At 45.4% G+C, this 25926-nt stretch overlaps 1 protein-coding gene across 1 annotated transcript; it reads left to right on the top strand.

Annotated features, from left to right (window-relative positions):
- The first annotated feature begins 506 nt into the window (after positions 1-506).
- On the top strand, positions 507-25481 carry LOC100225408 (calpain-2 catalytic subunit). The gene is made up of 21 exons (XM_030263123.4): positions 507-798; positions 1564-1633; positions 7600-7718; positions 8074-8207; positions 9058-9226; positions 10900-10983; positions 12284-12369; positions 12999-13073; positions 13289-13449; positions 13764-13933; positions 14515-14526; positions 16041-16252; positions 17006-17042; positions 17688-17753; positions 18256-18313; positions 19291-19355; positions 20485-20553; positions 20878-20956; positions 21170-21286; positions 21709-21767; positions 22385-25481. Exons 1-21 carry the CDS (start codon positions 562-564, stop codon positions 22406-22408), a joined length of 2103 nt encoding a protein of 700 aa, XP_030118983.4. The 5' UTR covers positions 507-561; the 3' UTR covers positions 22409-25481.
- Positions 25482-25926: the final 445 nt, after the last annotated feature.

Raw genomic sequence — 25926 nt, 5'->3', positions numbered from 1 at the left:
GGCTGGGGACACACTGTTCAACGTAGATGATAGATATTGGCACATTATTGTAAATATCGTACACGTAGTTTCTGGTATATAATGTTTGTAACATCCCACTGAGGGCAGAGCCCTGCACGCTGCCCTGCAGGACAGACCTGCGGCAGGGCAGCAGACATGTTATAGATAAGCAAGAATAAACAACCTTGAAAACAGCACAGACGAATTATGGCTTCTTCTTTGGCAACAGGGCAGAAAGACAGAGACTTTCTACAATCTCGGAATCACCAATACCCTCAGATTCCGACAATAGGGGAGCCAGGGCTGGCTCATCAGCAGGTGTGAAGCTGACGAGGCGCCCAGTGCGGCAGAGATGCTCCTGCACGGGGCAGCGAGCTGGAGGGGCCGGGAGGGGGAAGCTGCTCCGACCGCGACTGCCGGCACAGAGCGACTCGAGCCAAGGCGGGGGTGCGGCGGGGCTGAGCAGCGGCGTGGCAGCGGGCGGAGGGGAGGGATGACAGGCGGGGCTGGGTGTGCCGTGCCGTGCCGTGCCGTGCCGTTCTGTGCCGGGGCGGCGCGGCGATGGCGGGGATGGCGGAGGCGCTGGCGAAGGAGCGGGCGGCGGCGGCGGGCGCGGGGCGGCACGACCGGGCCGTGCCCTACCTGGGGCAGCGCTTCGGGGCGCTGCGCCAGGAGTGCCTGCAGGAGGGGCGGCTCTTCCAGGACCCCTCCTTCCCCGCCGGCCCCACCGCCCTCGGCTACCGGGAGCTGGGACCCCGCTCGCACAAGACACAGGGCGTCGTCTGGCGCAGACCCACGGTAGGGCGGCGGGGGAGGGGGGGATCCCCGGTAGCATCGTTCCACAGTATCGCCCGGCTTCCTCCTTCCCTCACCCCCTGAATTTGGGTGGACTGGATCGTGCGGGGGCGGCGGGTCGGGGCGCGGCTGCCGAGCGCGGTGCGAGCCTTCCCCTCCTGCAGAATCGCGCCCGTCTGGTGCGGCTGCGGATGCTCAGGGCACCGGAGGCTCCGCTTTGCCTGGTCAGCCTGGCAGCGTGAGTTGCTCTGCCCGGAAAACAAGTCAGAAAAGTCATTTTCCTCTCCATCCAGAACTCTCCGTGTGGACAAACCGCCTTGGGTAGTGCTTGGGGCCGTCTCTTCTGATAACTCTTTCTTTCAGCAGAGCCATGAGTTGACCACCGTGCGGTTTATTCCCGAAGCAGCCCCGCCAGCCATGGGAGCCATGGGATCAGGTGGACTCCAGGGTGCCTCCAGGCACTTCTGAAAGACCTTGGTGTAGTCAGTGGTGGGGAGGTAATGGCAGAGCAGTGTGTGCACATGTGTGGAAATGCAGTGCACCTCTTGGCACGTCCTGTGAAGTGAGCTGGCTGCACACAAGCTTTGGTCACCAGCTCCCGTTCTCACTGTGCTTGGTGTGTCTGGTGCCCTCACCCGCTCCTGCCCTGCTCCGTCTCTGTGGTGTTCATCTTCCGTGGTCAATGGTTTGGTTAATTTGCTGCAAGTGTGGCCTTGTTCCCTGCCTCACCTGCGGCTACGTGTAATGCAAGGCTTGTTTTGTTCCCAGGAGCTGTGTCCCAACCCCCAGTTCATAGCCGGCGGAGCCACTCGCACGGACATCTGCCAAGGGGCCCTAGGTAAGGTGGAGGCAGAAAGCTGAGTTTTCCATGCAGGTGCTGCCCCAGGGCAACATGGTTTATGCATGGCTGTAACTCACTCTAATACCTCCTTTTGCATCCTACCACTTCTGTTTATTTCAAATCAGACCTTTCTCACGTTTCCTTGGCATTTGCAGGTGGGGACCATGAGTGTGGTTACTGAGCACAGCCTTTCTGCATGCACCAAGCAGGGGTGGGACACACTGGTTTCCTGATGTTTTTTCTGATCACGTCCTGTTCCTTTCACGTTCAAATCCATGTACCTGAGAGTAGCCTGACTCATTTCTGCCTTTAACAGTCTGCTTGGAAGAGCAGTTGTGTGTGTAGCACGACTTCTCTTTCCCCAGTGGGAGAGAATTCTGCTGGGCAGGAGGAATCTCCTGAAACCTGGGGAGATGCTGTAGAGAGAAAAGTTGTGTGGGGGCCGCCGGCTCTCGAGGAAGACAAAACTGGGGTGTTTCAGGAGGGATGGGCCAGCCTGTGAGCCCTCTGCTTTTGCCAAGGCTTCTGCTCGGTTTGTGCAATGGCAACTCCTTGGTGGGGCGCTCCAGGGAAGATCTGGGAGCTGCAGGGAAGTGCCAGGGGACAGTGGGGAGCAAATGGCTTAGCCTGGCTGTGAGTGCACAGCTGTCCAAGTCTGGAAGCCTCTCTCTTGCCTTGCTTGACAGAAGGGGCTTTAGGTGGAGGATGTCTGCAGAGATATGAGGATAAGTAAAGTGGAGTGAAAGCAGTAGGCTCCTACTCCACAGCTGTAGTGAGTGAGAGGGGTTTGGATTGGACAGATAGCGTGGCTGAGGGAAACTCTCATGTGGGAAACGTGACTAATATGAACTGTGTTGTGCTGCTGCACTTGGCAAAGGAACCAAATTCTGTTTGTTTGCTTTCAGATATTCACCACATTGCATCTTCTTAGTTTCTAGTCCCACTGCCGCTATTTGTGGGTTCATGTCCAAAAATGTAACAGGCAGAGAAACTTATATTTTATGCCTGTGTTTTCATTCAGATGTTTTTTAAGTTAGTGCTTTGACAACCAGATGCAATTTGTATAAAAAATCCATGACAGTAAAACTACTTAGATTATGAACTCAGTTCTCCTCGTGTCCCAATATCATTGGTGGTGTGGGTTAGACTCTATTGTGCCTTGGGCTGTTACCATGTCACCAGCTTCCTTCCTGTGCTCTCTCCATCCAATACCACATCTCCTGCCATGACTGTTTTGGCATGAAGCATGTCCCAGTGCTTAAACACATGTGCAAGACATCTGTTATCTCTTTTAATTGTAAGCTTTCTGATAAGAAGTTATTCAAATTGAAATGAAAGTTTACTATAATGCCATTTCAACATCTGGCATTTCTGTAGAGACGCTGGTTTCTGGAATCACTTAGATGCTTTCTGGTGTTCCAGCTTTTCTCTGCACATGCTGTGGCAGCAAGAGCATAGGAATGAAAGATTTGAAGCTTCATTTTCAAGTTGTGAAACTGCTGTTGCTAATACCAAACACTGTTTTTGAATTGATGAAAGCATTTGCTGCCCTAGTGGTGTTTGGACCAGTCAGATGTTCTCATGGGGTTGTATGGTATCACCAGAGGATATGAAGTGACTCACAGCTGGTATTTTTGTACCTCCTGAGTATATCTGAATCAGAGGTTGTCAGTGTTCTTGTTTGTATCTCCTCTTTCATTGTCTCCAAGTACTGCAATGACTCTCCTGGCTGTCTTCTCATGAATCTGGGCAGGATTTTGGTCTTGTGGGACAACTGTTGATTAAAAATTAGATGCTTTTGATCTTTTCTCTGTATAGCCACTGAGTTCGTAAGAGCCTGGATGGAATCTCTGCTCTTTCACACAATGGGGCTGGCAGATGCACTGTACAAATTCTTTCTTTCTTTCTTTTTTTTTTCTTTTTTTTCGACTGCCTTATCTGACACTAGCATTTGTATTGATAAATTTGCTTAAGCTTACATTTACTTGATCTTTGTATTTACTTTGAGTGTCCATGTCCCATCACATTTTAGAATGTTATAGAGAATATTTCATTGGAAGATGTCAGGTGCTTTTGAAAACCTGTACTTTTTATTATGCTGCTTCTTTTCTATAGGAGGCTTTTGTAGTCTCATTTATCCCTCAAAGGCTTGATCAAGAAGCAACAGACCTGTGCCATGGGGAGTTTCACTGCTGTTGCTGAGCCCTTCAGATCATCTGGGAGTACTGCAGGGAGAGATGGGGCATCCAGAGCACATGGACCCATCACATTTGTATGGCAGCTTCTTGGCAGGGAATGTGTAACCAAACAGCTCAGCTAATGAGCAGGGTTTCTTTTAGCTCAGAAGTCTTTGGCCAGGTGCATAAATTTGTTTGTGTTTGACCTGGACTATAAGAAACTGTGATCCATGTAAGGCAAAGCTGATCTTCAGTGCAGAAAAGGTTTTCCAGGCACCAAATTCTTCCCCTTGGGATTTGGATTATCCTTTATTCTGGCCTTGTGAGGTTTTTTGGTTTTGGTCTGTTGTTTTTGATCTGTTGTTTTTTCCTTAGGAGAAGCTTTTGAAAGAAAGTATTTGGAGTTGGTTTTGCAGTATCAGATCTGCAAAGTCAGTGATGGTATCTGGCAGCACATGGGATGTAGTGACTCATTACGGCTGAGGGGAGGTTCCAAAGCCAGAGAAGCCTGGTTCACCCTTAGCCACTGTTTTCTGGAGTGGATGTCACCATGGTATCACAACACTGGGGTGTAAACAGCACTGATCTCCCAGCTGCTGTTTGGATGCAGGTGTCTCCTCCTCACGTAACAAATGTGTGAAAAAATAACAAATTGAATAGGTTGAATTTGAAAATTAGACCCTTGGTTTCCTCATGCTGACAGCCACTCTACTGCCAGTGGTTTGCCACAGCCTGTGTTTGTAACCAGAAAACATTCTGGAGTGCTGTGGTATTAATATAAATACATTCAGTAGCTGCTCATCTAAGACTGTTTTAAAATAATGATGAGTCTGTGATTGGCAGAATGTACATTTTTCCTGTTACCCCATACTCTTGCATGAGCTGTGCAGTGTCCAGAGGAGCTGCCTTTTGCTTACACACCTTCAGGCATTTTGATGGGTGTATTTTGTTTGCCTTTTCTTTCCAGAATGGCTAATTTTAAGCTCTTACAGCTATTTATGCTTACCTTGCAATTACTTTTTTTTTTTTTTTCCTAATGTTCTTGTTACCGCTGGAGATTAGGTAAATGCAGACATGGGTATATGGAAATAACAAGTAAAACACTGAAAGCAGGAAAAAGTAAGCATGACAGGACAAAAAATAGTACTTCTTGTTAATATGTGTTATAGATAAACTCCCAGCCTGAGAATACTCCCTTTTCTGATAACCTTGTCCTGCCCACTGTTCATTTACAAAAAATATTTATGATAAATGTAGCCTTGCTAACACTCCTTTCAGGCTCTAAGCAACTGTCTGTCAGCCTCTCCTTGGGCTTTATTTTCCCTATCAGAGGAAAATCACTGTCAAGAACCTTGCAGAAGCACCAGTTCTGGATGTTCAGGCTATTTGGTAAGGACCTTGCTCAAGCTTGCTTAGTGGTAAAATTCCAGGTATAATCACTAGATCTGTTCTCCTCTGGAGTCTGAATTATCAGGTGTGCTTTTTGTGAACAGTGATGGCTGTTCACAAAGGTAGAGATGATGTCCTGGCTGTTGGGCACTTTTAAGTGTGGAAACCAAAGGATGTCTTCCATATATGCTGCAGCTGCCTTTAAATCTCAAGACCTTGCCCAGAGCTGTCAGAGTTAAGATTTGTGTTTTACTTCAAATTCTTGTTAGAAACCAGTATAAAGTTCAACAGAGATTTTACAATAGGCTGTAATTTCAGTCTGCCTTGATGAGACAGCTAGAAAGTAAAGGAAATTCTTTATAAATTCTCCTTGTGGGTGTGGTGGTCCTCTGAAGGGTGTTTCTCCTTGAATTTCCATGCTTCTTACCTCCAGAGGAAGCATGACTCAAAGATGTGTTGCAGCATTGAAGTGGATGTTCATCATCTGGAGGCCTGATTAGCTTCTTGACCAAGCCTTCCTGAGCTGCTGTGGCCATTTGAGTGGTTCATTTGTTCTTCCTGTGCTGCTCCCTGCCTGCCCAGCCCCTGCCCTGGGTATGGAATAAAATACTAATATTTCTTGGGAAGAATGGTGTGACAGCTGCCCTCTGAGCCAGACTCTTTCCTCCTGGCCCTGTCTTTCCCAGTAAACACCTTTGCAGTACATAGTGCTACCTCTGGATGCAGCTCCCAGGGAAGAGGTTCTCAGCTCCTTGGAGGAGGCTGTGAGAGGAGTCACCACTTTGCAGGGCCAAGTGGATGTGCTGTGACAGAGTAGGGAGGGGAATGTCATCATTGCTTCATAGTCTGTCACAGGAGAATAGCAAGGTGACTTTCTTGTTTAAAAACTTGTCTGACATGCTGATTTTTCCATTGCAGTACAAGCAGCCAGAGGCGGGGCTGAAGGGGAAGTTTTATGTTCGGTTCTTCCCCTCCAGGTTGTGAAGCAGTATAAGCATCTTAGGTTTTGAAATTATTCTGCAATTTCACCTCTTCCACCTTTCCTGAGATGTGAGAAGATGTGTGGGACAGATGTATTTCTCAGAGCTGAGCTGGAGGTCAGCTGTGCCAAGTGAGGGCAGCCTGGAGGGAGCTGCAGGTTGTCCATGTTCCTGCTGGTGTTGTGTGAGCACTGATGGATTTGGGCCTGAGGGTGGACCTCGAGGGCTGCTTTAGGGTTCATTCACCCTGAGACTTTGTCCCATTTGGATCCCCTCTTCTCACCCATAAGCTTTTGAGCCTTTTCCCATGGGAGAGAGGTGGCTGTGTAGGGACTGCTGCTTTGCTGGCCTCTGGCTTGCTGACAGCAAGGTGCTGGCAGGTTCACACACTGAAGCTGCAATCCTGCAGGACTGTTTTGTGGGATCTCATGCACAATACCGACTGCCCTCTGTTCACAAAGCAAGGGAACAGCAGATCTGGGGATGGTAACAAGGAGGTTTGTGTTGGGCTGTGGCAGTCAGAGCATCATCTGGCTCTGGAAATCACTGACCACCTTGCTAATGAGCTGCAGGAGGCCCATGGCTGAGCAGAAAAGTGACTGCTCTGGTAAAGTAAAACTGCGCTCTGAAAAGAATTACAGAAAGTAGAGGTGTGATGTTTATAGAGCTGGGGTCTCTTCCTCTCTCTGTGTGGCAGGAGATGGTGTGGAAAAACACTGTCCAGGCAGCCTGTGGTGTGCAGGGCTAGTGTGTGTTGGCTCCATCCCAGGCAGGATGAGGAGGTGTGTGGGACTGGGAAACAGTGGCTGCCTTCAGGCTTTTCCTGGCTCTCCAGTGACTGTGCTGGAGGCCAGACATGGGACTAAACAGAGAGGCCTCGAGCAAGAGCCTCCAGAGATGTGAAAGGAGCTCCTGTTTGCAGGGAAGCTTGCAAGAGACCTTAAAGGAAGCTTGCCTGCAGGACGGGTCTCTGGATAGCAAGGAACATGTTTATTAAACATGGAGAAGGGAAAAGAATGCAGCCTATGCCTGAGAAAACACCTTTGAGGAGAAATTGCACCCCTAAGTACCTGTGTGTGCCCACAGGTTCTTTGCCTTTTCTCTGTGCCTCTTCCTATCATACAGGCACACAATTGAATATTAAGTTTTCTTTCAAACAGTGCCAAAAAGGGTGATCACTGTGGTGGTAGGTCATAAAAAACCTGCTTTGACATTATTTTATGACTTTGGTCTTGAGGAAACACTTGCCTGGATCTGGAGGGTATTTGATCTGTCTGAGATAAAGTGATGGGAGGGATCATCCTATCCCAGCTGAGGGAATTATTGATTATAATGCACAATCCTGATGCGGTGCAAAAACTAAAGTTTGAATAATGAATTCTGTCTGGGTTTTTTTGTTTTCCTTTTCTTTTTACAGGGGACTGTTGGCTCTTGGCAGCCATTGCTTCTCTCACCCTGAATGAAGACATTCTGGCCCGTGTTGTTCCCAAAGACCAGAGCTTCCAGGATAAATATGCAGGAATTTTCCACTTCCAGGTATGTGGAAAACAGCCTTTTCCTCTTAGTGCTATTGGGCAGGAGCCAGTGTGGCTGTCTATGTATCCATGTGTGATGTTTCCTGGCATGGCTCTGTGGGATGTCAAAGAGCCAGACAGAAAAAAGGACACATCTAAAAAGGCCATTAATCAAAGACCTGGGAGCAGGGCCTGCCACTGTGGTCCTTCCTCCCTGAGCAGAGCCAGTTGAGTATTTGCATCCCCAAACAGGGTGGGTGAAGCTGGCTGGGACGCCGGGATCGTTTTTTGCTGGGAAAATTGACATTCAAAGATAAACATGCTGCTGATGGGAGCGCACGGGGTGGTGATGGATGTTTGTGCTCTCTTTCCCTCAGTTCTGGCAGTATGGGGAATGGGTGGATGTGGTGGTGGACGACAGGCTGCCCACCAAGAACGGGGAGCTGCTCTTTGTGCACTCGGCGGAGGGCAGCGAGTTCTGGAGCGCACTGCTGGAGAAGGCCTACGCCAAGTGAGTTGGGGCCAGGCTTCCCCCCCCACATCCCTGCTTCCCACAGCATCCCCAGCTGCATGGATACTGTGCATTCAGAGTGTCAGTCTGCTTATTAGCCTTTGCAGCTTCTGGGGCATCCCACAATGGCTCCTTTGGTACATCTTTGTTGATGATGCCTAAGACAAGGAGCCGAAAACATTGGATTTGTTGCTAGCCAAGAAAAGTAGCCCTTGCATCTCGTGGCGAAGCTGTTCCTGGAGCAGCCTTCTGTCACCAGGGCCTGGGAAGCTCCATTTCATGTGCTCTATGCACCTCTGAGGGCTTGGCAGCTGCCAGTGCTTCAGTGTGCAAAGCACATCAGTCCATGTGCCCAGGTCTGTGTTCAATGCTCATATCTGAATCTCCATTTTTTGGGTTGGCCAGAGAGGAATTCGATCCTCTAACTCTACTATTGTGAATTGACTTAAGAAATTTAGATCAGCTGAAAATCAGACCCATAACTGTTAAAAGGATTTAAAGGCTGTGGAACTAGAGAGGCAAATTATTTGGTCTTAATTTTTTTTAATGTATAGTATTTTTTCTTCAGATAGTGTTCATGATTCCTGTCATTGATATGACTGAACCTGCAAGGTGTATGCATGATTGTATAATATTTTATACTGGGCTTTCCAAATAAAGAGATCTTAAAAGCAAAGCTCACTGGAGGGACATGTTTGTAGCTGCTGCAATGCTCCTGAAGGCAGAAACGCTGTGACAGCTGGCACATTGACGACCTCTTCTGAAGGAAGAGGAGAACAGGGAGCCTGATGGCTGTGTGTGTGTGAGAACAGGGAGCCTGATGGTTGTGCCTGTCCCCCATTTTGTGCAGGCTGAATGGCTCATACGAGTCCCTCTCTGGTGGCACCACCACCGAAGGCTTTGAGGACTTCACCGGTGGCATTGCAGAATGGTATGAGCTGCAGAAGCCACCCCCCAACCTCTTCAAGATCATTCAGAAGGCACTCCAGAAAGGCTCTCTCCTTGGCTGCTCCATTGATGTGAGTTAGCAGGTTTATTTCTGGGTTCTTGCTGTGCACACAGGCTGGGGTGGACCTGTGCTGCACCTGCAGGAGCTGCACACAGCATGCCAGTCCCCTCTGCCTGTGGTTCCCTGCTCTACCTTGTGCCTGAAGAATTTGACCCAGACATGTGCTCTCATGAAGGTTAGGCTGAAACTAAACTTCATTAGCTCATGTAGGAAGCTCATTCCCTCCCTAGTGCTTCTTACATGAGACCTTCTGCTCTTTAGAAGGTTGATGGTAATGAATCACACAGGGCACTTGTTAGGAGTCTTGCTGGACATCTGTGTTCCTAAGAAAGCCTTATCTTGGCAGCAGAATGGCACAGGCTGAGAGGGTTTGGACAGAGAGCAGCTGCTAATGGGTCCTGCAGTCAGGTGCTCAAGGTGGCAATGTCCATCCTTGCTGCAGCCTTTTTGTTGCACAAGTTGTATCTAAAATGTTCCCAAAAAATCTGGGCTCTGTTCTTGAAGCAGAGAGGCTCAGACTGTTGCCAAACCTTTAAAAGGTTTTATGAGAAGACACGTTGTCAGAAACTGGACCCACATGGGAAAGAAAAAGAGGAGCTTTGGCCCTGCCTTCAAGGATTCAGCATTGCTTTTAGCCTTACTGAAATGAGTCTAAGTATTGTTATTGTGGTAATCACCCTCCTCCCAAATGAGATTGCATCTTAGTTATGACTAAAGGGAAGGTCAATTGTTTACAAAAACCCCGTTCATAATATAAATGTAAATGATTCCTCCCATTTTTCAAGTTAAATCAGAGTCCCAGGAGAGGGAAGATTCACAGCAGGAAAAGTGCTTGGTTAATGTCAATTTGACTTCATGGTATTTTCAAGGCCTGTTTTACTCGTTTGCATTTAGATAAGAATGTGACATCTGGATTTTTGCCCCAGACTTATACAAATCCCTTGGGTGGGTAGGGGGGAGAGTAAATATATTATGTTGTTGGTAAGTACTGGCACTTTCTGTAATGTAAAAGAACTGTTGCTGAATTTATCCTTTGGAAAAAAACCTTGTAAAATCTTTCCTTCTGTTCTGTAAGAGAAATAGGGACACAGAGGTTGAGCATTAAATGGAGAGTGTGCTGTGGGGCAGTACAGGCCATGCATTGAAGCAGGAATTCTGCCCGCTCCATCCAATCCTCTCTGTTTAAGCTTCAAATATGCTTGTTTCGAGGTCACACACTTCTGAAATGGTGAAAAGACAATGACAGCCACATGTTTCACAGGTAGATAAGTATTCACTGTCTGGCAAGAAGTAACTTTTCTCTGCAGTGTTTAAAGGCCAGACTGCCCAGGCAGTGGCTGTGAAACCCTGAGGGGGATGTGCCTTCAGGTACGAATGGCATCAAAGTTCAGCCTCTTCCCTTGCTGTTCTGCAGGGCAGATCCTAGGGGGGCAGGGCTGGGGAAAGGGAAGGGAACCTCCCACCCTGCTTTGGAGCTTCAGCGGGTGTTTCAACACTAAAATTTGCTGGAGCTGAGTGTGATCCCAGTGGAGCCTCAGGCCAGTCACTCCCTGTTTTTTTTCTGGTCCCTTGAGAATATGGAGTTTCTCATGTGCATCCCCTCTGGAGATGCACAAAATCCTGATTCTGTTTGATCGCCTGCCCATAGGAAGCTGCAATCACTGATGTCCTTTGCCCCTCCAGATCACCAGTGCTGCCGAAACAGAAGCAGTCACTTCCCAGAAGCTGGTGAAGGGACACGCGTACTCGGTCACCGGGGCAGAGGAGGTAGGTGTGCCGCCCTGAGGTGCAGCAGGTTTTGTGTGTGGCAGCCACAAGCCCGTCTTCAACACTGCAAATTCTTAAGTGTCGCCCATTTTGCTGAATTGGGTTTTGAGTCTCTTCTTTCTGAAGGAGTGCTTAATTAGTTGGTATGTTTTGGATAAACACGGATTTGCCTTCTTGGGTGTTTGACCAAAAAAACCCCTCTTATTCCATAAGCATGGCTATTTCCCATGGAACAGGGTGGTGGGCAGCTCTGTGCAGAAGGCATGCTACCCTCTGCTGGTGACCAGGTCCTTCAAGTGCACTTCTGTACAGCAGGCCACACTTTTTACCTTACGAGCACAGGAAGAAGTGTCCTGAGCAAAAAAATAAAACAGCCCCCATGTATTATTGTCCCTGAAGTGCCGCTGAACAGCACCTTTCAGCTGGGCTTGGTGTTCAAACACAAGGGGCCTGCCCAAGAGTGGGTGACTGTTCAAGAAAAGACAAAACAAAGGAAGCAGATCATGGCATCCTTCCATGTGTGCAGTGGATTTTTGGTTAGTTCACTGGTAATGGTTTCTGAAATAATTTTTGAAAGTTCAGCGTGAGGTATAGAGAGCTGCTGACATGCTGTTCTGATCTGTGGGTGTGCATTTGGTCTTCTCACAGCAAAAGCAGGGAAGAGGGAGTTTGTTCACCTTAATTCACAAGTAGGCATGATTTAGCCAAGCTGTTCCTTTGGCGATCTGTGCAGACTCAGTAGGGATGGTTCAACTGGGGTGTCATCTCTAGACTGCAGAGACCAGCAGATGACAAGAGGAGGGGCTCAGGCTGCTGCTCTGCAGGGCATTGGTGAGGTCAGAGGGGTTGTGGCCAGTCTGAATGTCCTGTCTGTTGTAACAGGCTCCTTTTATATATAAGCAGGCGGGTAAAAAGGCATTGGAATATGAAGAGACAATTTATACCTACGTGATGACTTTGAGAAATATCTCTGTACCTGCATTTGGGCTTTTGTATAGCAGTTTTACATTCCCTTTGCTTGTTATCCTATAAAAGGTGATTGTTTAGCAGCACAAATCAGACATTTTGGTTTTCACAGGCTTTGGTTTGTGAATGCTGTAAAAATTCTTTGGACAAGCTTGGCTGTGTGAAGCTCACTCAGAATCAGTTGGACTTTTGTCTTTTGGACCAGATGTGTGCATGTTTTCGTGCCTAGCACTGAGATACTTGCTCTGTCATCTTCTTAATTACTATAGAGGATGAGGGAGGAAGTGTGGTGCTGAGTCCCTGGTGACTCTCCATACACTTCTGATCCCATCAGGTGAACTTCCGAGGAACAGTGCAGAAGCTGATCAGAATCCGAAATCCCTGGGGAGAAGTGGAGTGGACTGGGAAATGGAATGACAAGTGAGTCAATGGCTTCCTTGTTGCCAGGAGCCCTTTACTGCAGGGGTGCAGTCGTGTTTCTGGCTCTTCTGTCTTTTTCTGTTCCCTACCTGAAATTCCTCTGTAAGTCCTGTCGGGATGTGGTGTTCACATGTTTCAGAGAGAAGCATCCCCTGGTAGCCATCACGGTATGTGATGCTTTTCATGCAAATTGCAACCTTTTGTGTAAGATGCAGTGATTTGGTTGGTGAATCCTACAAAGCTCCCTGTAGTTTCTGCTTATTTAACAGCCTGGATTCAGTTATGAGCTTCTGAAAACTCACTTTCTAAAAGGGCTTTAAAAATCCATTTCTGCTGTTAGCCATGAAAGCTGGAGTTTACACACTTCTGTGGCTGGGCAGTTTTTATTCTGACTCTTCCTTTTTCTGTCTCAGTCCAGACATTGCACTTTCTAAAAATAACACTCTGTTTCTCATCCTTACCTTGGATATTTGAGAAGTGAGGTATTTTATGTGCCAGGTGCATCTATTTTTAATTCTGCAGTAGTTTGAGAATTCTAGAACTGCTGAAAGTTAGATCTTGTGCCAGAACAGCCACATTAGGGTTTCACCTTTCCCATGGGCTGTAGTTGATGTGGGGTTCTCTTCCAGCTGCCCAAACTGGAGTGGTGTTGACCCTGAGGTGCGGGAGCGACTGACCAGGAGACACGAAGATGGGGAATTTTGGTGAGTGTCACTGGGTTCCCATTCCAGCAGAAGGGAATATCAGCTGCTCTGCTTTTATTCATGCCAAGTAACCTCTCCCAGTTTGCTCTCTGAGATGAGTGTGCAAACTCACCCCAAACCCTAGTGCTAAATCATAGTGACAGGGAGGGAGGATGGACAAGGTGGTGTGGAAAACCCTTCTGAGGAGAGGTTGCCAGTGGCCATTCCTCCCACAGGATGGCATTCAATGACTTCCTGAGGCATTACTCCCGCCTGGAGATCTGCAACCTGACTCCAGACACCCTGGCAAGTGACAGGTACAAAAAATGGAGCCTGCAGAAGCTGGATGGCAACTGGAGGCGGGGAGCCACTGCAGGGGGCTGCAGGAACTACCCAGGTAAGAAAAACTGGAGAAACTTTTTACTTGTCCACTTTTACTTTATTTGGGAGCTTCCAGGAGATGTTTTGGGATGGTTTATGGGATATCTAGGACTAATCTCCAAAAAGTGTGGGTGTCTGGGAAATGTGGCTCCATGATGAGGGTCCATTGTGGTTGTAAAGGTTGGGGTGGGCAGGGCAGTGCATTGATTTTCTCTTCTCACAGCTGATTTTGGCAATCAGAGCCACGTCTATCATATCTGACATGTTTAAATGTCATCATGGTTGATGTCAAAGAAGCCTCTGAGTAGTTTGCTTAAATCCACTTCCCAGACACATTCTGGACGAATCCTCAGTATTTGATCAAGCTGGAGGAGGAAGATGAGGACCCTGATGATCCTGAGGGGGGCTGCACTTTCCTCATTGGGCTGATCCAGAAGCACCGTCGGAAGCAGAGGAAGATGGGGGAGGACATGCACACCATTGGCTTTGCCATTTATGAGGCAAGGAAGGCTGACAGGAGTGTGGGAGGAAAAGGGAAAATCATTCCCCCTATAAATGGGAGAGTGCAGTTCCCATGCTGGGATTTCTGTCAAAATTCAGATGGTTGAGTAGGACAGCAGCTGCAGCAAGGAAGGTGTAAAGAAACAAAAAGCTGCATCATGCTTCCTTAGCTCCATCCCCTTTCCTGATGATGGAGAGGGCAGAGGGACAGGAGTGTGAAAGAGGGGACAGGGAGAAACAGTAGAGAAATTGAGCCTACAATAAAAATCGTGGTGGTCTGCAGGGAGCAGATTCAACAGGAAGCCACAACCAGCCTGGCTGTGGCTGTGGCTGTGGCTACGCTGCCCCAGGTGAACCTCACCTGCCTCAGGGATGGAGCTGGGAGCTGAGCCAGCACTTGGCCTTGGGTGATATGGGCTCAACACCCACCTTCCCCTCAAGCCAAGTCTTTTTTTGCTTTCCTTTGTTTCGTTTTTTTTTTTCAAGAATGTGTATGCCCTTGCTAAGTAATGGTGAAAAGAAGATGGAGATGCCATTCACTGCTCAACAAGGAAATAACTCTGTTCTTTTCTCCCTGCAGGTGCCCCCAGAGGTATGTGGCATGGGTTGGTGGTCAAGGTGCAGAGTTGGGGCTCAATGGCTGGTGGGAAGAAGAGGTTCAGAGGATCCTACTTCATCCTATATGACTGCACAGAGTCTACAGTTAGAGGCCATTTGTTCTGGATGGGGCCTTGAGCTCATGTTGCATTTTTAGAGTGTCCTGGATTGGGATAAGAGTGTTCAGTGCTGCAGAAACTCCCTGAAGCAGCTCTTCTGTGGCTCTCCTCCCAGCCCAGCCTCACACTTGCTCTGTCAGAGCACAACTGCTTTTTCCAGGTTTGCACAGAGTTCATGTTTGACTCATAAATAATATTCCAAGGAGGTGTTTATATTCATTTCCCTAAGCACCACCTATTTTGGTTTCTCTCTATTTCTACCTGCAGGCAGCCAATAGTACACCCTGGGGGTCACAAAGGAGTGGCAATGCAGCAATGCCTCTTAGCTGTTGCTCCTCAGAGGAAGGACTGGAGCTCAGCAAAACCCCTGGGTAACCCCATTACTGGGTTTGCTGTTCCTGTGAGGGTCTGTGCAAAGCAGCTGGGGCATCCTGTGGCTCCTGAGGCTGTGCCCAAACCAGTGGCTTTTATGTAAAGGATGGTTTCATCAGGAAAAGAAATGGTGCTACTGGTTAATTAAATTTCTTATGTACTTTTTTTAATGCCTTAGTAGTACTCTGTCACTCACCCTAGTGGTCCAAATATTAAATTTCCGTAAGAAAACTGATTCTATCTACACTCCTGTGACTCTTCTTTCCCCTAGAAGGTGGAATTTTATCTCTCACTATGCAGCAGGTCTGACAGGCTTTTAAAATTCTTTCTTCATTATTAAAAATCTAGGAGGACAGGAAAGAGGAGGTTTCTGAAAGATGCACATTGCTGAAGCTGGCTGCTAAAGCTGAAATGGCCCACCTGTAAGACTCTGCAAAAATAGTTCATTCTGGAAGATCACAAAATTATAGAATGGTTTGGTTGGAAGGGACCTTAAAGATCACCCAGTTCCAACCTCCTGCCATGGGCAGGGACACCGTTCACTAGCTGTTTCACTCCAAATATGATTTTATTTTATTATTTTGTTTTGTTTTATTCTTGGGGCCTTCCATGAGTGGGCTCTGCTCTGAGGCAGCCTGACCTTGGAGACAGAGCTGAGCTGCAGGTGGCACCAGCTCTGGGGATCAGAGGGACATGGCTCATGTGCCATCTCAGTTTAAAAAAAAAATTATAGGTGGAAGAATTTTACCAATGTCTTCAGCCACCCATTATCATCTACAAAACAAAAACATGACCTGAATGATTTATTGCAATGATCTGCAAAATACATTTGCAGTCACATCTCAGGACTCCCACCTCCTTTCTCTTCTTTTTCAGTTCTGTCAAGCTGACATATTTTTTCTTTTATTTTCTTTTCCCCAGACACAGCTAACTGCCATATCGATGATATTTTATATTTGTAAACGTGAACACATGCAGACTGCCATGGTTTTTCTCCCCTTTCTTTGCTTTTCTTAAGTTTTCTGGCCAGACGAATATTCATCTGAGCAAAAACTTCTTCCTGACCAACAAAGCCAGGGAAAAATCCAACACCTTCATCAACCTCCGGGAGGTGCTGAACCGGTTCAAGCTCCCTGCAGGAGAATACATCATCGTGCCCTCCACCTTTGAACCCAACAAAAACGGGGACTTCTGCCTCAGAGTCTTCTCTGAAAAAAATGCCAACTCCACGTAGGTAGCTTTTGGTGACCATATTACAGCAGTGGGCACATGAGGGAGATTATTATTATTGTTACTTTTATTGCTTTTGTTATCTCAATTACTATTTAATTAAAATTAAAAGGTTTAGATGTGTAACATCTTGAAGAGCAGCTGGGCTAAAGCCTGATAAAGGGGTGTGGGGTCTTTTTTATTGAGTTGCCCTGATTCAAAGCAAGCAGAAACCTTCCTCTATCCTGTAATATTTTGCTGCACATTCCTGCAACAGTGGGAAACCCGGGATGTTCATTGTGTGAGGAGCCATTCAGCTTTTGATGGGCACTTAGGAGTGCTTGGGCACCATCTGTAGGCCTGGTGCTCCCTCAGCACCTGGGGGACAGCATGAGGCACATCAGAATTACTTTAGGACTCTTTCTGTTTTAAAGAAGAAATGACTAGACAAAGTTTGATTTGTACCCAAGAACCTGGTCCCTTGCTAGGTAGGCAAAAAAAGACCCAAAGTGTTATGTGAGCCTCAAAATCCTGTCTGTGGCTCTGCAGAACATTGCACAATTTGTACTGTCTTTTCAAACTCTTGTTGCCATAGCTGGCAAAATACAGCTTTCACTGTATTATACTGTGTCCATAGCTGATTAATCCAGTAAATTTTGAATGCTCATTGTTATTTTCATATTTTAAAGAATCTCTCTTTAACTGAAGCTTGAAGGAAAAGCATCATAAACATGACTTGTTTTGATTTTAATATTGATTTCATTCTCTTTCTAGGGTGATAGATGATGAAATTGAAGGCAATTTTGATGAGGTACATCAAATTATATATTTTAAATTGAGATAATTTTGTTGTAAGGAGGGTTGGAGTGCCTGTTTCCTGTGCAGGGTAATGTTTTCTATAGGCATTATCAAGAAATGTTGTCCCACTTTGGGAAAATGGGAAAAGATCTTTCATTATCCATTGCTGGGTGTCAAGCAAATGGAAATATCATCAGGAATGATCAGGAAACACATGTTGTCCTTTATCTAGAACTTGGACTTCCTAGGCATAGGTACATTCTCAAGAGTTAACTGGAGTCACAGGAAATTCCCTTTGTTCTCCAGGAGTCCAGGAGTGCAGCTTGCAGCAGCAGGGCTGTTTCTGTATGTAATGCTGTTTCCAGGAGTAAATAGTGGCTCACCATATGTTTATTCTCGCTGTAGCTGGGGATGCTTTGCCTACTAATGCAGCTACTCCATGTAGCAGCTACTCAATGTAGTGGGTGTTTTTTCCAGCATTTACAATGCCAGTATTTTAAGGTGCCCCTGAATATAAAACTGAATAAAATCGTAGTAAAAACCACTTTGTACCTTCAACCTTGACATTTGATTTTTTTACTAAGGGCAGGGAAATGCATTAAGTCTTTCTCAGGCAGAAACTTTCCCCCTTTTGACATTCTCTGTTTCTGTCTTCTAGACTGAGACCAGTGAAGATGACATCGAACCCAGTTTTAAAAAGCTTTTTGGGCAGCTAGCAGGAAATGTGAGTGTTTTTCTGGTAATATCTTACTAACATCATGGTGAGTGGGTGAGAGAGATGTCTCCTGCAGGTCAGAGTTTAGTTCTTGTGCAGAGTCAGCTCTCGAGTGTGAGCACAATTGCGCATCCCAAACCTGTGCAGTCACCCAGCTGCTTCCACAGTGGATTTGGGAGTGCTCCTGGTGAACAATCTCTGCTCCTTTTGAACTGCGGGCTCGACTTTTATCTCTGCAGGGCCCGAATTCTGTCTTTGGGCAGAGCATATGTCTGGGCTGGGCTTCTCCCCAGGCTGCTCTTGCCTTGGGCACACCTTGCTGCTGGATGTGCTAATCTCTGGGAATTGGTGGTGCTCCAGGGAATTGGAGGTGGGGAGAGCTTCCCACTTGCTTCCATTCAAGGGAACTGAACTCCAAGGGGTGTTAGAAATTAGCCAACTTGCCCAAAGGAATCAGAAGCTTCAGATTGTGTCTTGCTCGGTGGAAAATTTGTTTTCCTCTTTTCCACAGGATGCAGAGATCTCCGCCTTCGAACTGCGCAGCATCCTGAATAAAATCCTGGCTAAACGTGAGTGCCTTCCTCCACCAGCAGCTTCAGGTGGCCACCAGCAGGTTTCCACTGTGGCCATGGGAGCACAGAGGGCACCACTGCCCTGGGCAGGGTCAGAGCCTGGGCTCTGCCCCAGACCTGCTGCTTGGCTCTCCATATGGCCACAACCACACGTGCTCTCTCTGCTGCTTCAGGGGGCTGCAGAAACGCTGGGGCTGTGCCAGCCCAGAAGCTGTTTCACAGGGTGTGTGCTTTGGCAAGGTACAGATGGGTGTCTTTTATCCCAGCATCTGCCACTGGGATTTGGCTGCCAGGAAGATGAATGGATTTGAATAATCCTTGATAATAATCAAGAGAGAGATTTCTGCTGTTTTAGTATTGAACCACCCAGGAATGAGTCAAGCAGTAGCCCAGCCAATAGTCTGGGGTGTCCCTAAGGAGGAGGAGGAGGAGAAACTTTTAAACTCTGGGCTTCTTTTTCTCTGCAGAGATTCCTAACTTGGCTCTGCATTATTTTCCTTCCCACTAAACGGTGCTCAAGAAACAAGTGTTTGGAGAAAAAATTGTCTCTTTAATTTCAAATGTGAAATCTTATCAGGTGGTCAGGACTGTGGTGTATGCCTGTGTGCAGCAGCCAGTAATCAGCAACAGGCTGTAGCTTGGCTTTGTGATCAGCCTTTCATGAAGCCACCTCCTGCTGACCTCCATAAGCTGGAAGTCTACATTGTCCACAGAAGTCCACTTTGCAGAAAGACAGTAAGAGCACGGAAGCTTTTTTCTCTTTCTCTTGCTCCTGCAGCATGCCTACAAACCAGACTACTCAGGCTGTTTGCATGGGGATGCATCCCAGCTCACTTGAGCTGGGACACATCCCAGCTCAAAGGATGGCACCGTTGGAAGCAAATACAGGCTGGTTGGAGAGCTCATGAGCTACTTATGAAGGTCCTGTGGTACAGCATTCAGTGACAATCCTGTCTTTTGCTCTTTCTTTACAGGCCAAGATATTAAATCTGATGGCTTTAGTATTGAGACATGCAAAATAATGGTTGACCTGTTAGATGTATCCTTTAAAGCTCTTCCTAGGTGATATTCCCCCTCCTGTGCTGAAGCAGGCCAGCTGCCTTTTCTCCCTGGTGGGTCCATCCTGGTGTACTAATGGCTCCTGAGGTGGAGAAGCTGGCTTTACCCTGATTCCTGTGAGAAAGCCACTCCTTTATTATTGTTGTTCACACGTGTGTTATCCCAGGCAATGGGAAAAATCCATCATCAAAAAAAGTCTGCTTGGAAGCCTTCCCTGCTGTTGGGTGTTCTGGTCTGGCTGGGGACAAAGTGATGTTTGTGCTGGGAAAAGGCTCTCAGCATGGTGAACATGGCCTTGGCTGTAGGGTTGTTTCACCTCTCTGTTATCTGGCTGGAGTTCGTAAAAGCATCACAAAGCCATAGGGGGACTTAGCAAATGGAAAATGAGGGACATAAATGCAGTGTTTTGTTCTGACATGCCATACAGGAAGCAGAGAGTATACAGGATATTATGAGCTTTTACTCCTGAGATACAGGCAAAAGTGTAGGATGAAGGATCAGGTCTAAGAATAGTTGTGTTCAGCTTCTCTGTGCAGTGAGAGTTGAATTTCAGATTTGGAAAAAGGGAAAATTACCAACACAAGGTGATACTTTTCTATAATTTGGTGTAAAATACAGCAGTCCACAGGCAGTCGTTGGCAGGTTTTGGGTACAGTGCCACGACCAGGTTCTTTTGTTAGCTGTTTGCTCAAGAGCTGAAGGTCTCCAAATAGCAGGCTTGGCTGTGGCTTTTCCTGTTTATAATCCAGACCCAGGACTTGTGCTCCAGTAACTGCAGGTGTTGAACCCACTACGCCGAACAAAACTGAATCATCCTGTCTTGTTTATACTTGTAGTGGAAAGACAGAGACCTGCAGCAGGGGTGCAGAAAACTGGTCATGATTTAAATTAATGATCTTAATTTAGAAAGAAATCTTGGACAATAATTGTGTATCCAACAGGATGAGTCCTGGAGAGAGGATGAGTCCTTCAGAGAGGACTTGAATCCCTTTCCTGTTTGCAATTTTTTTAAAGTCACAACTGCCCAACTGCCCATGCGAGTAAACCCAGCAGAGGGAGAGGAAACCCTTTTTTCTTCCATCTGAAGAAACTTCCTTAACTCAAAGAAGAATGATGGGAGTGGCAAACTGGGACTGAAGGAGTTCCACACCCTCTGGACAAAGATTCAGAAATACCAGGTAAGACACAACTCCACTTTGTAGAAGTGGCTGTAGACTGATTTGTGCCATGCAATGTGCACAGTCACCTTTCCCAAAGCAGGGACTGTCTGTCTGTAATCCCCCAAGTTTTGTCTTTATCTGCTCTGACTACTGCATTAAAAAAACTTACTTTTTAAAGCCAATTTTAGAACAAATGGATGTAAGTACCAAGCCCTTCAGATCGATGTTGCAAAGTTCTTTAAGTAACATGCAAGCTGCATTTCAAAATGTTTCACTTCTGCCAGGAGCCAAACTACCTCTGCATTATTGTCAAGGTTTCACTTTGGGTTTTGTGTTTTGCAGAAAATTTACAGAGAAATTGATGTGGATCGATCGGGTACCATGAACTCATATGAGATGAGGAGGGCGCTGGAAACAGCAGGTATTTGTACTGATCTGTTTCTTCGTAGGATTCCATCAGTTTCAAGCAGGGTTGAGAGATGCTCAAAGCCATACAGTCCCATCTTAACTTAGTGAATTTTGGGCACTCTGGAGTGTTCCCCTCCTGCCACCACGCAGATCAGGCATTTGATTTTGTACTCATGTCGACCCTTTGGAAACAGAGTCTTTTAAACCCTTGGCATTGTATTTTCAGGGTTCAAACTGAACTGCCAGTTACATCAGGTCATTGTGGCTCGTTTTGCTGATGAGGATCTTGTCATTGACTTTGACAACTTTGTGCGCTGTTTGATTCGGCTCGAAACCTTGTTCAGTGAGTACGCGCTTAGTAACCAGTCAGACTCTGCTGCTTTGTGATTCCAGCAGGATAACTGTCCTGGCAGAACTGTCCAGAAGACTAGGATAAGGTACTCAGACAAATTCAATCCTGAGATATTAATCTGGCTTCTCCTGGATCCAGGACTCAGTCTTTTAGGCCAGGCTGCTGAACCACAGCCAGTCTTCCTTGCAAACAGCTCTGTGTTGATTAAAAAATGCTAGGCAACAATTAAAAATGTTCAGTCTTGCTCCTGCATAATGGCTTTGGAGTGGCCCTTTCTGATTTGGGGTGTAGGCCATTGTCAAGTTTTAGATTCTGGGACTAAATTCTTTATTGGTCCTGAAGCACAAGGAAAAGGAAGACTTTCAAATTAGTTCCTGTATTTACCCTTGTCTGTCATCTTTCTCCAACTGCAGAAATGTTTAGAAAACTGGATACGGAAAAAAGTGGGACAATAGAATTGAACCTTGTTAATGTAAGTTCATTTACCTCTAAAACATTTGTTTTCATTTTTGGGGAAAAAGTGTGGCGGGAGGGGGTATGTTGAGTCTGTCCTGCTCCATTCTGACTGAGGATGGTTGGTTTTAAGAACTCACGTTTGTGCTGGATTTATCTACCTTGTATTTATAAGTAGCTTTAGAAAGGTTACCTTTTAAAAATGTACCTACATCACAACATATTGTCTAACACAGTTCTTGCACCAGAAGCCACTTTTGGTAGAAGCAGTAATTTTGGCTTCTTCCCTGCTTTTTCTATCAACAGAGCAAAATGTAGGTGCAGTTGTGTAGGCAAGACTGATGGTCTTGCTTACGTCTGCTTCTTTGTGCCCCATGTGTGCCCTATAGAAAGGACTAAGTCTGGAGAAAAGTACCCTCCTACGTGTGTTTGACTTCATTATTACCTGAACATAACTTATTTCTGAACCTAAGAATGCCAAAACTCTGATTTAAATGAGATATAAATTTAAATCACTCAGGAAAGATCATACTTTTGTAACAACAGGCTGACTATATGCTAGAAATGCAGCTATGCATGCTTGCTACAGGACTTTTTACTAAATATAACCTTGTCTTCCTCTCTCTTTTGCTACAGTGGCTGTGCTTTACTGTCATTTGAGCCACTGGCATCAGCCTGAGACCTCAACAAGAGCATGATCAGGTGAAGATAATCAAGCTACATACAAGTAATATCCAAACATGAATGTGCCTTAACTTACACAAAGCAAGCAGATTTTGCATGCAATTACAAAAAGAAAAGCATTCTACTTCCACAGAAAAACCTGCAACCTCATTTTTATGGGTCCGACAGTCTGTACCTATTCTCGTATAGCCTCTGGAAAAAGGCTTTAGTTTAGTATCAGTCCTCAGTGCAAGTTTTGAAAACACTGCTTTGCTAATATCTTTGTATTTAAGGCATTTTACAGGACTTCAGGAAGAAAAGCTCATTATAACTTGACAGTCTGGTTTTAAAAAGTGCTTTTTGAACAACATCCTGTATATCTGAAAATAGTAAAGAGATAGTATTGCAAATCTAAACACCTGTACTCAGAGATAGGGGTTCCAAGCCCCAGCACTATCATAGTGAAATATTCTTTAAAGAATTTGAGTGGCAAGTACATCTCTGACCAAAATGAACATTGATGTGCCTGGAGCCGGAGGCTGCTGGTAACAAAATTCTTCCAAGAGAAAGCCCATGCTTTCAGGAGGAATCTTGAGTTCCTGTACCTTATTTATCTTCCTTTGAAATACAAGATAGCATTTAAATTAACAACAACAACAACAAAGTGGAAATAAAGTTTGCCAGACTTATTTCTGCTGAAAATAAGCACTTTTTATTTCTTAGAGATTGATATTCTATACCCCACACCCAGCCTGTTGAAAGCAGAGGCTGTGACTGTGAGCCAATTGCTGCTGCCTTTAGTTTCCCCACCTGAGGAATTGTGTCCTCCTTACAAACTATTTATTCCTTATGGGCACCTGTTCAGAAAGCAGTAGGACTTACCTAGTAAGAAAACATGAGCCTGGAGGGTGAGGCACTTTCTAAAGACCCGTAAGGAATGATTTGCTCCTCCATTAAATACTGTTCAGTATCAAATTATTGCCAAATGGAGAGACAGAAAGGATAGGAAAGGCTTTATAGGAATGGCTTTATTTGAAAAATACTTGTACCAGGTTGGGTTTTTTCCTTAAGTGTGTCCCTTAGCTTTTAAAGTTTACAATGTGTCAGTAACAGATTCAGCTAAATTTTAAATGCAAAAAAACTACCTTGAATGGATGGGGGAGGAGGGGCTCAATTTAATACAGAAAGTAGCTGAAATTTAGTGTAATGTAGAACAACAGTGTGTCCTACTGGTAACATTTCTAATAAAAATCACTGTTAAAATACCCAGAGTTAAAGCTTAAGAGGAGACAAAAGGTTATGGTGAAGTAAACAAGTAGAATAAAATAAGTACATTATCAAGGACTACAGAAAGTTTCTACACTTAGTCTTCAAAGTACAAAATACAATAAATACATGAGGCTCATTGTCAAAAGAGGAATCTAAAACTACATTTCTGTTACAGCACATGATATTTTGAATACATAGAATTTATAAGATGCTATAGCTTTTTTAAAAGTTATTGCTTAATGGATTGGTCATGTGGTTGTCACTCTTCAGATGCACTTCAGATTTTTTAGCTTCTTTTAACAAACATTCTGCTTCCACCAATAAGCAGTTGGGTGCTGTGCACGTACTTCAATTTCTTCCATCTGGAAAAAGTCTCAGGATAAATTTGGACAAAGCCAAGTTGTCTGTTTCATGATGATTCCTTCAATGGCAAATTCAAAAGGTCCTTGTATTTAATGCAGAAAAGAAGTGAGACTCTCTTCTGCCTTGTTTGAAGGCAGCCGGGTGGGTACTTGAACATAATGGTTTGATTCGACCAAAGGCAGCAGAATTTCATTTGCTTGTAAGCATTATTTCATCTTGTACAATGCCCTCATCCATTTGCTAATGCATCAATCCTTCATTTGTTTTCAAAGCACATTTTTCATAGCTTTCAAATGACATTGTCATTGAAATAAGTTGGAACCAACACAAAATGGACTTCTTTTGCTGTAAGTTATCCATAATTAGTACTTTAAGAATCTGGCTTCCATACTATTTCATGCCAAGCTTCTTTGTCTAGGTTTAATCCTTGGATACAGCTGAGGGTAAAACAGAAGTGAGGTTTAAAATTTTAGTACCTTAAAAGGTTATTTTTTTAAAAAGAAAAAATAAAGGAACAAAAAATTGTAGCTCTTTGGTGCTACAATTCTAATGTACTCCATAGTACCAAAAAGCATGCTTATAAAAAACATCCAGGGCACTGACAAATATGAATTTAGCAGTCTTAAGCAAGCTTAAAACAATACCAACCTTGTCAGTACAAAAGGAAGGTATTGAACAGCACATAATAGAGTACTTTCAGCTCTACCCAGATGGGTGGGCCAGGAAAGTACATGGCTTTGTAAGTCAAGAGACTTCTGTGTTCAGTAATAAACTGTGGGATTGTTCCCTGTTTTATAAATGGGACCAGAGAGATGAAGTCTGGTTTGCTTTCTCTCACCTATCAGCTTTTATGGCAGTAAAGCTTGGGGCAAGCTGGAAACATCTGTCTGCAGAAGGACCATGGAAGTGGAGGAGCTTTGCTTTAGGGAATGGAGGGTGGGTGGCCAGTTCTATGAGTGACCTGCCCAGCAGGAAATTGGTCCCTGCCAGCCTTTGGCCCCTGGGCCATGTGCTGCTTATACAGCTTGGCTGTGGGAAATGAATTTGTAAAGAATTCTTAAAATTTGATATAAAGTTCACAGTCTTGTACATCTCTATGCAAACATTGAGATAAGGTGTGTTGATTTCGGAACTAGATTGAACTAGAAACAAGTTTCAACAAGTTTCAAAATATGGCCTTGCAAAAAGACTAGATATCTTAGAGAATTAGAACTGTGAAAGATGCATTGTAGCAGGACTATGTGGGGAAAAAATAGAGGTGGTTGCTGTTAGAAGTAATAGCAGCATTGTGTGGCAAAAGTTAATAGGCAGAAAAACATTTATAAGGTATTGTAACCAGGAAATAGGTTTGCTTCTGATAGAATGGTGGTGAGTTTTACATCTCTTGTGTCTCACTATTCATCAAGACTGATAATGGAATAAAATCTTTTAAAACACCTTTCAGTTACCCCTTCTCTGTAAAAGTTGGGAAAACCTGGCCACACACACAGAGGTGCAGGGGACAACTGACAGCTTGGGACAGCACACATCAGGGACAAGATGCCTGGGAAGCTGTTGGTTCCTACCTAGAAGGGCTTAGGGAACAGCTGCTGTTCTGAAAAACTTGGCCACTGGCATATGAAAATAGGAGGTTGCACTTCATCCAGTTAGAAAAGATGAATCCTCCATGCTCTAAATGGCAATGCATGTCTACATCACAGCTTAAAGCTCTCCTTAAAGCTGCCCTCATCTTTCTTCAACCAGACTCAGGCTTCCTTCTTTTCTCAGTGACTAAGACAAGGCAAATGACTTCACCACGAAGTCTGTCTCAGCCTGCTGTGATTTCACCACTCTTAGAGAGGAGGTCAGTCAGTTACAGTATCATAGCACCTGACAGTGTTCAA

This window comes from Taeniopygia guttata, chromosome 1A (genome assembly GCF_048771995.1).
Source record: "Taeniopygia guttata chromosome 1A, bTaeGut7.mat, whole genome shotgun sequence".
Taxonomy (NCBI): Eukaryota; Metazoa; Chordata; class Aves; order Passeriformes; family Estrildidae; genus Taeniopygia; species Taeniopygia guttata.
This window is presented reverse-complemented; position numbering and strand designations above follow the sequence as displayed.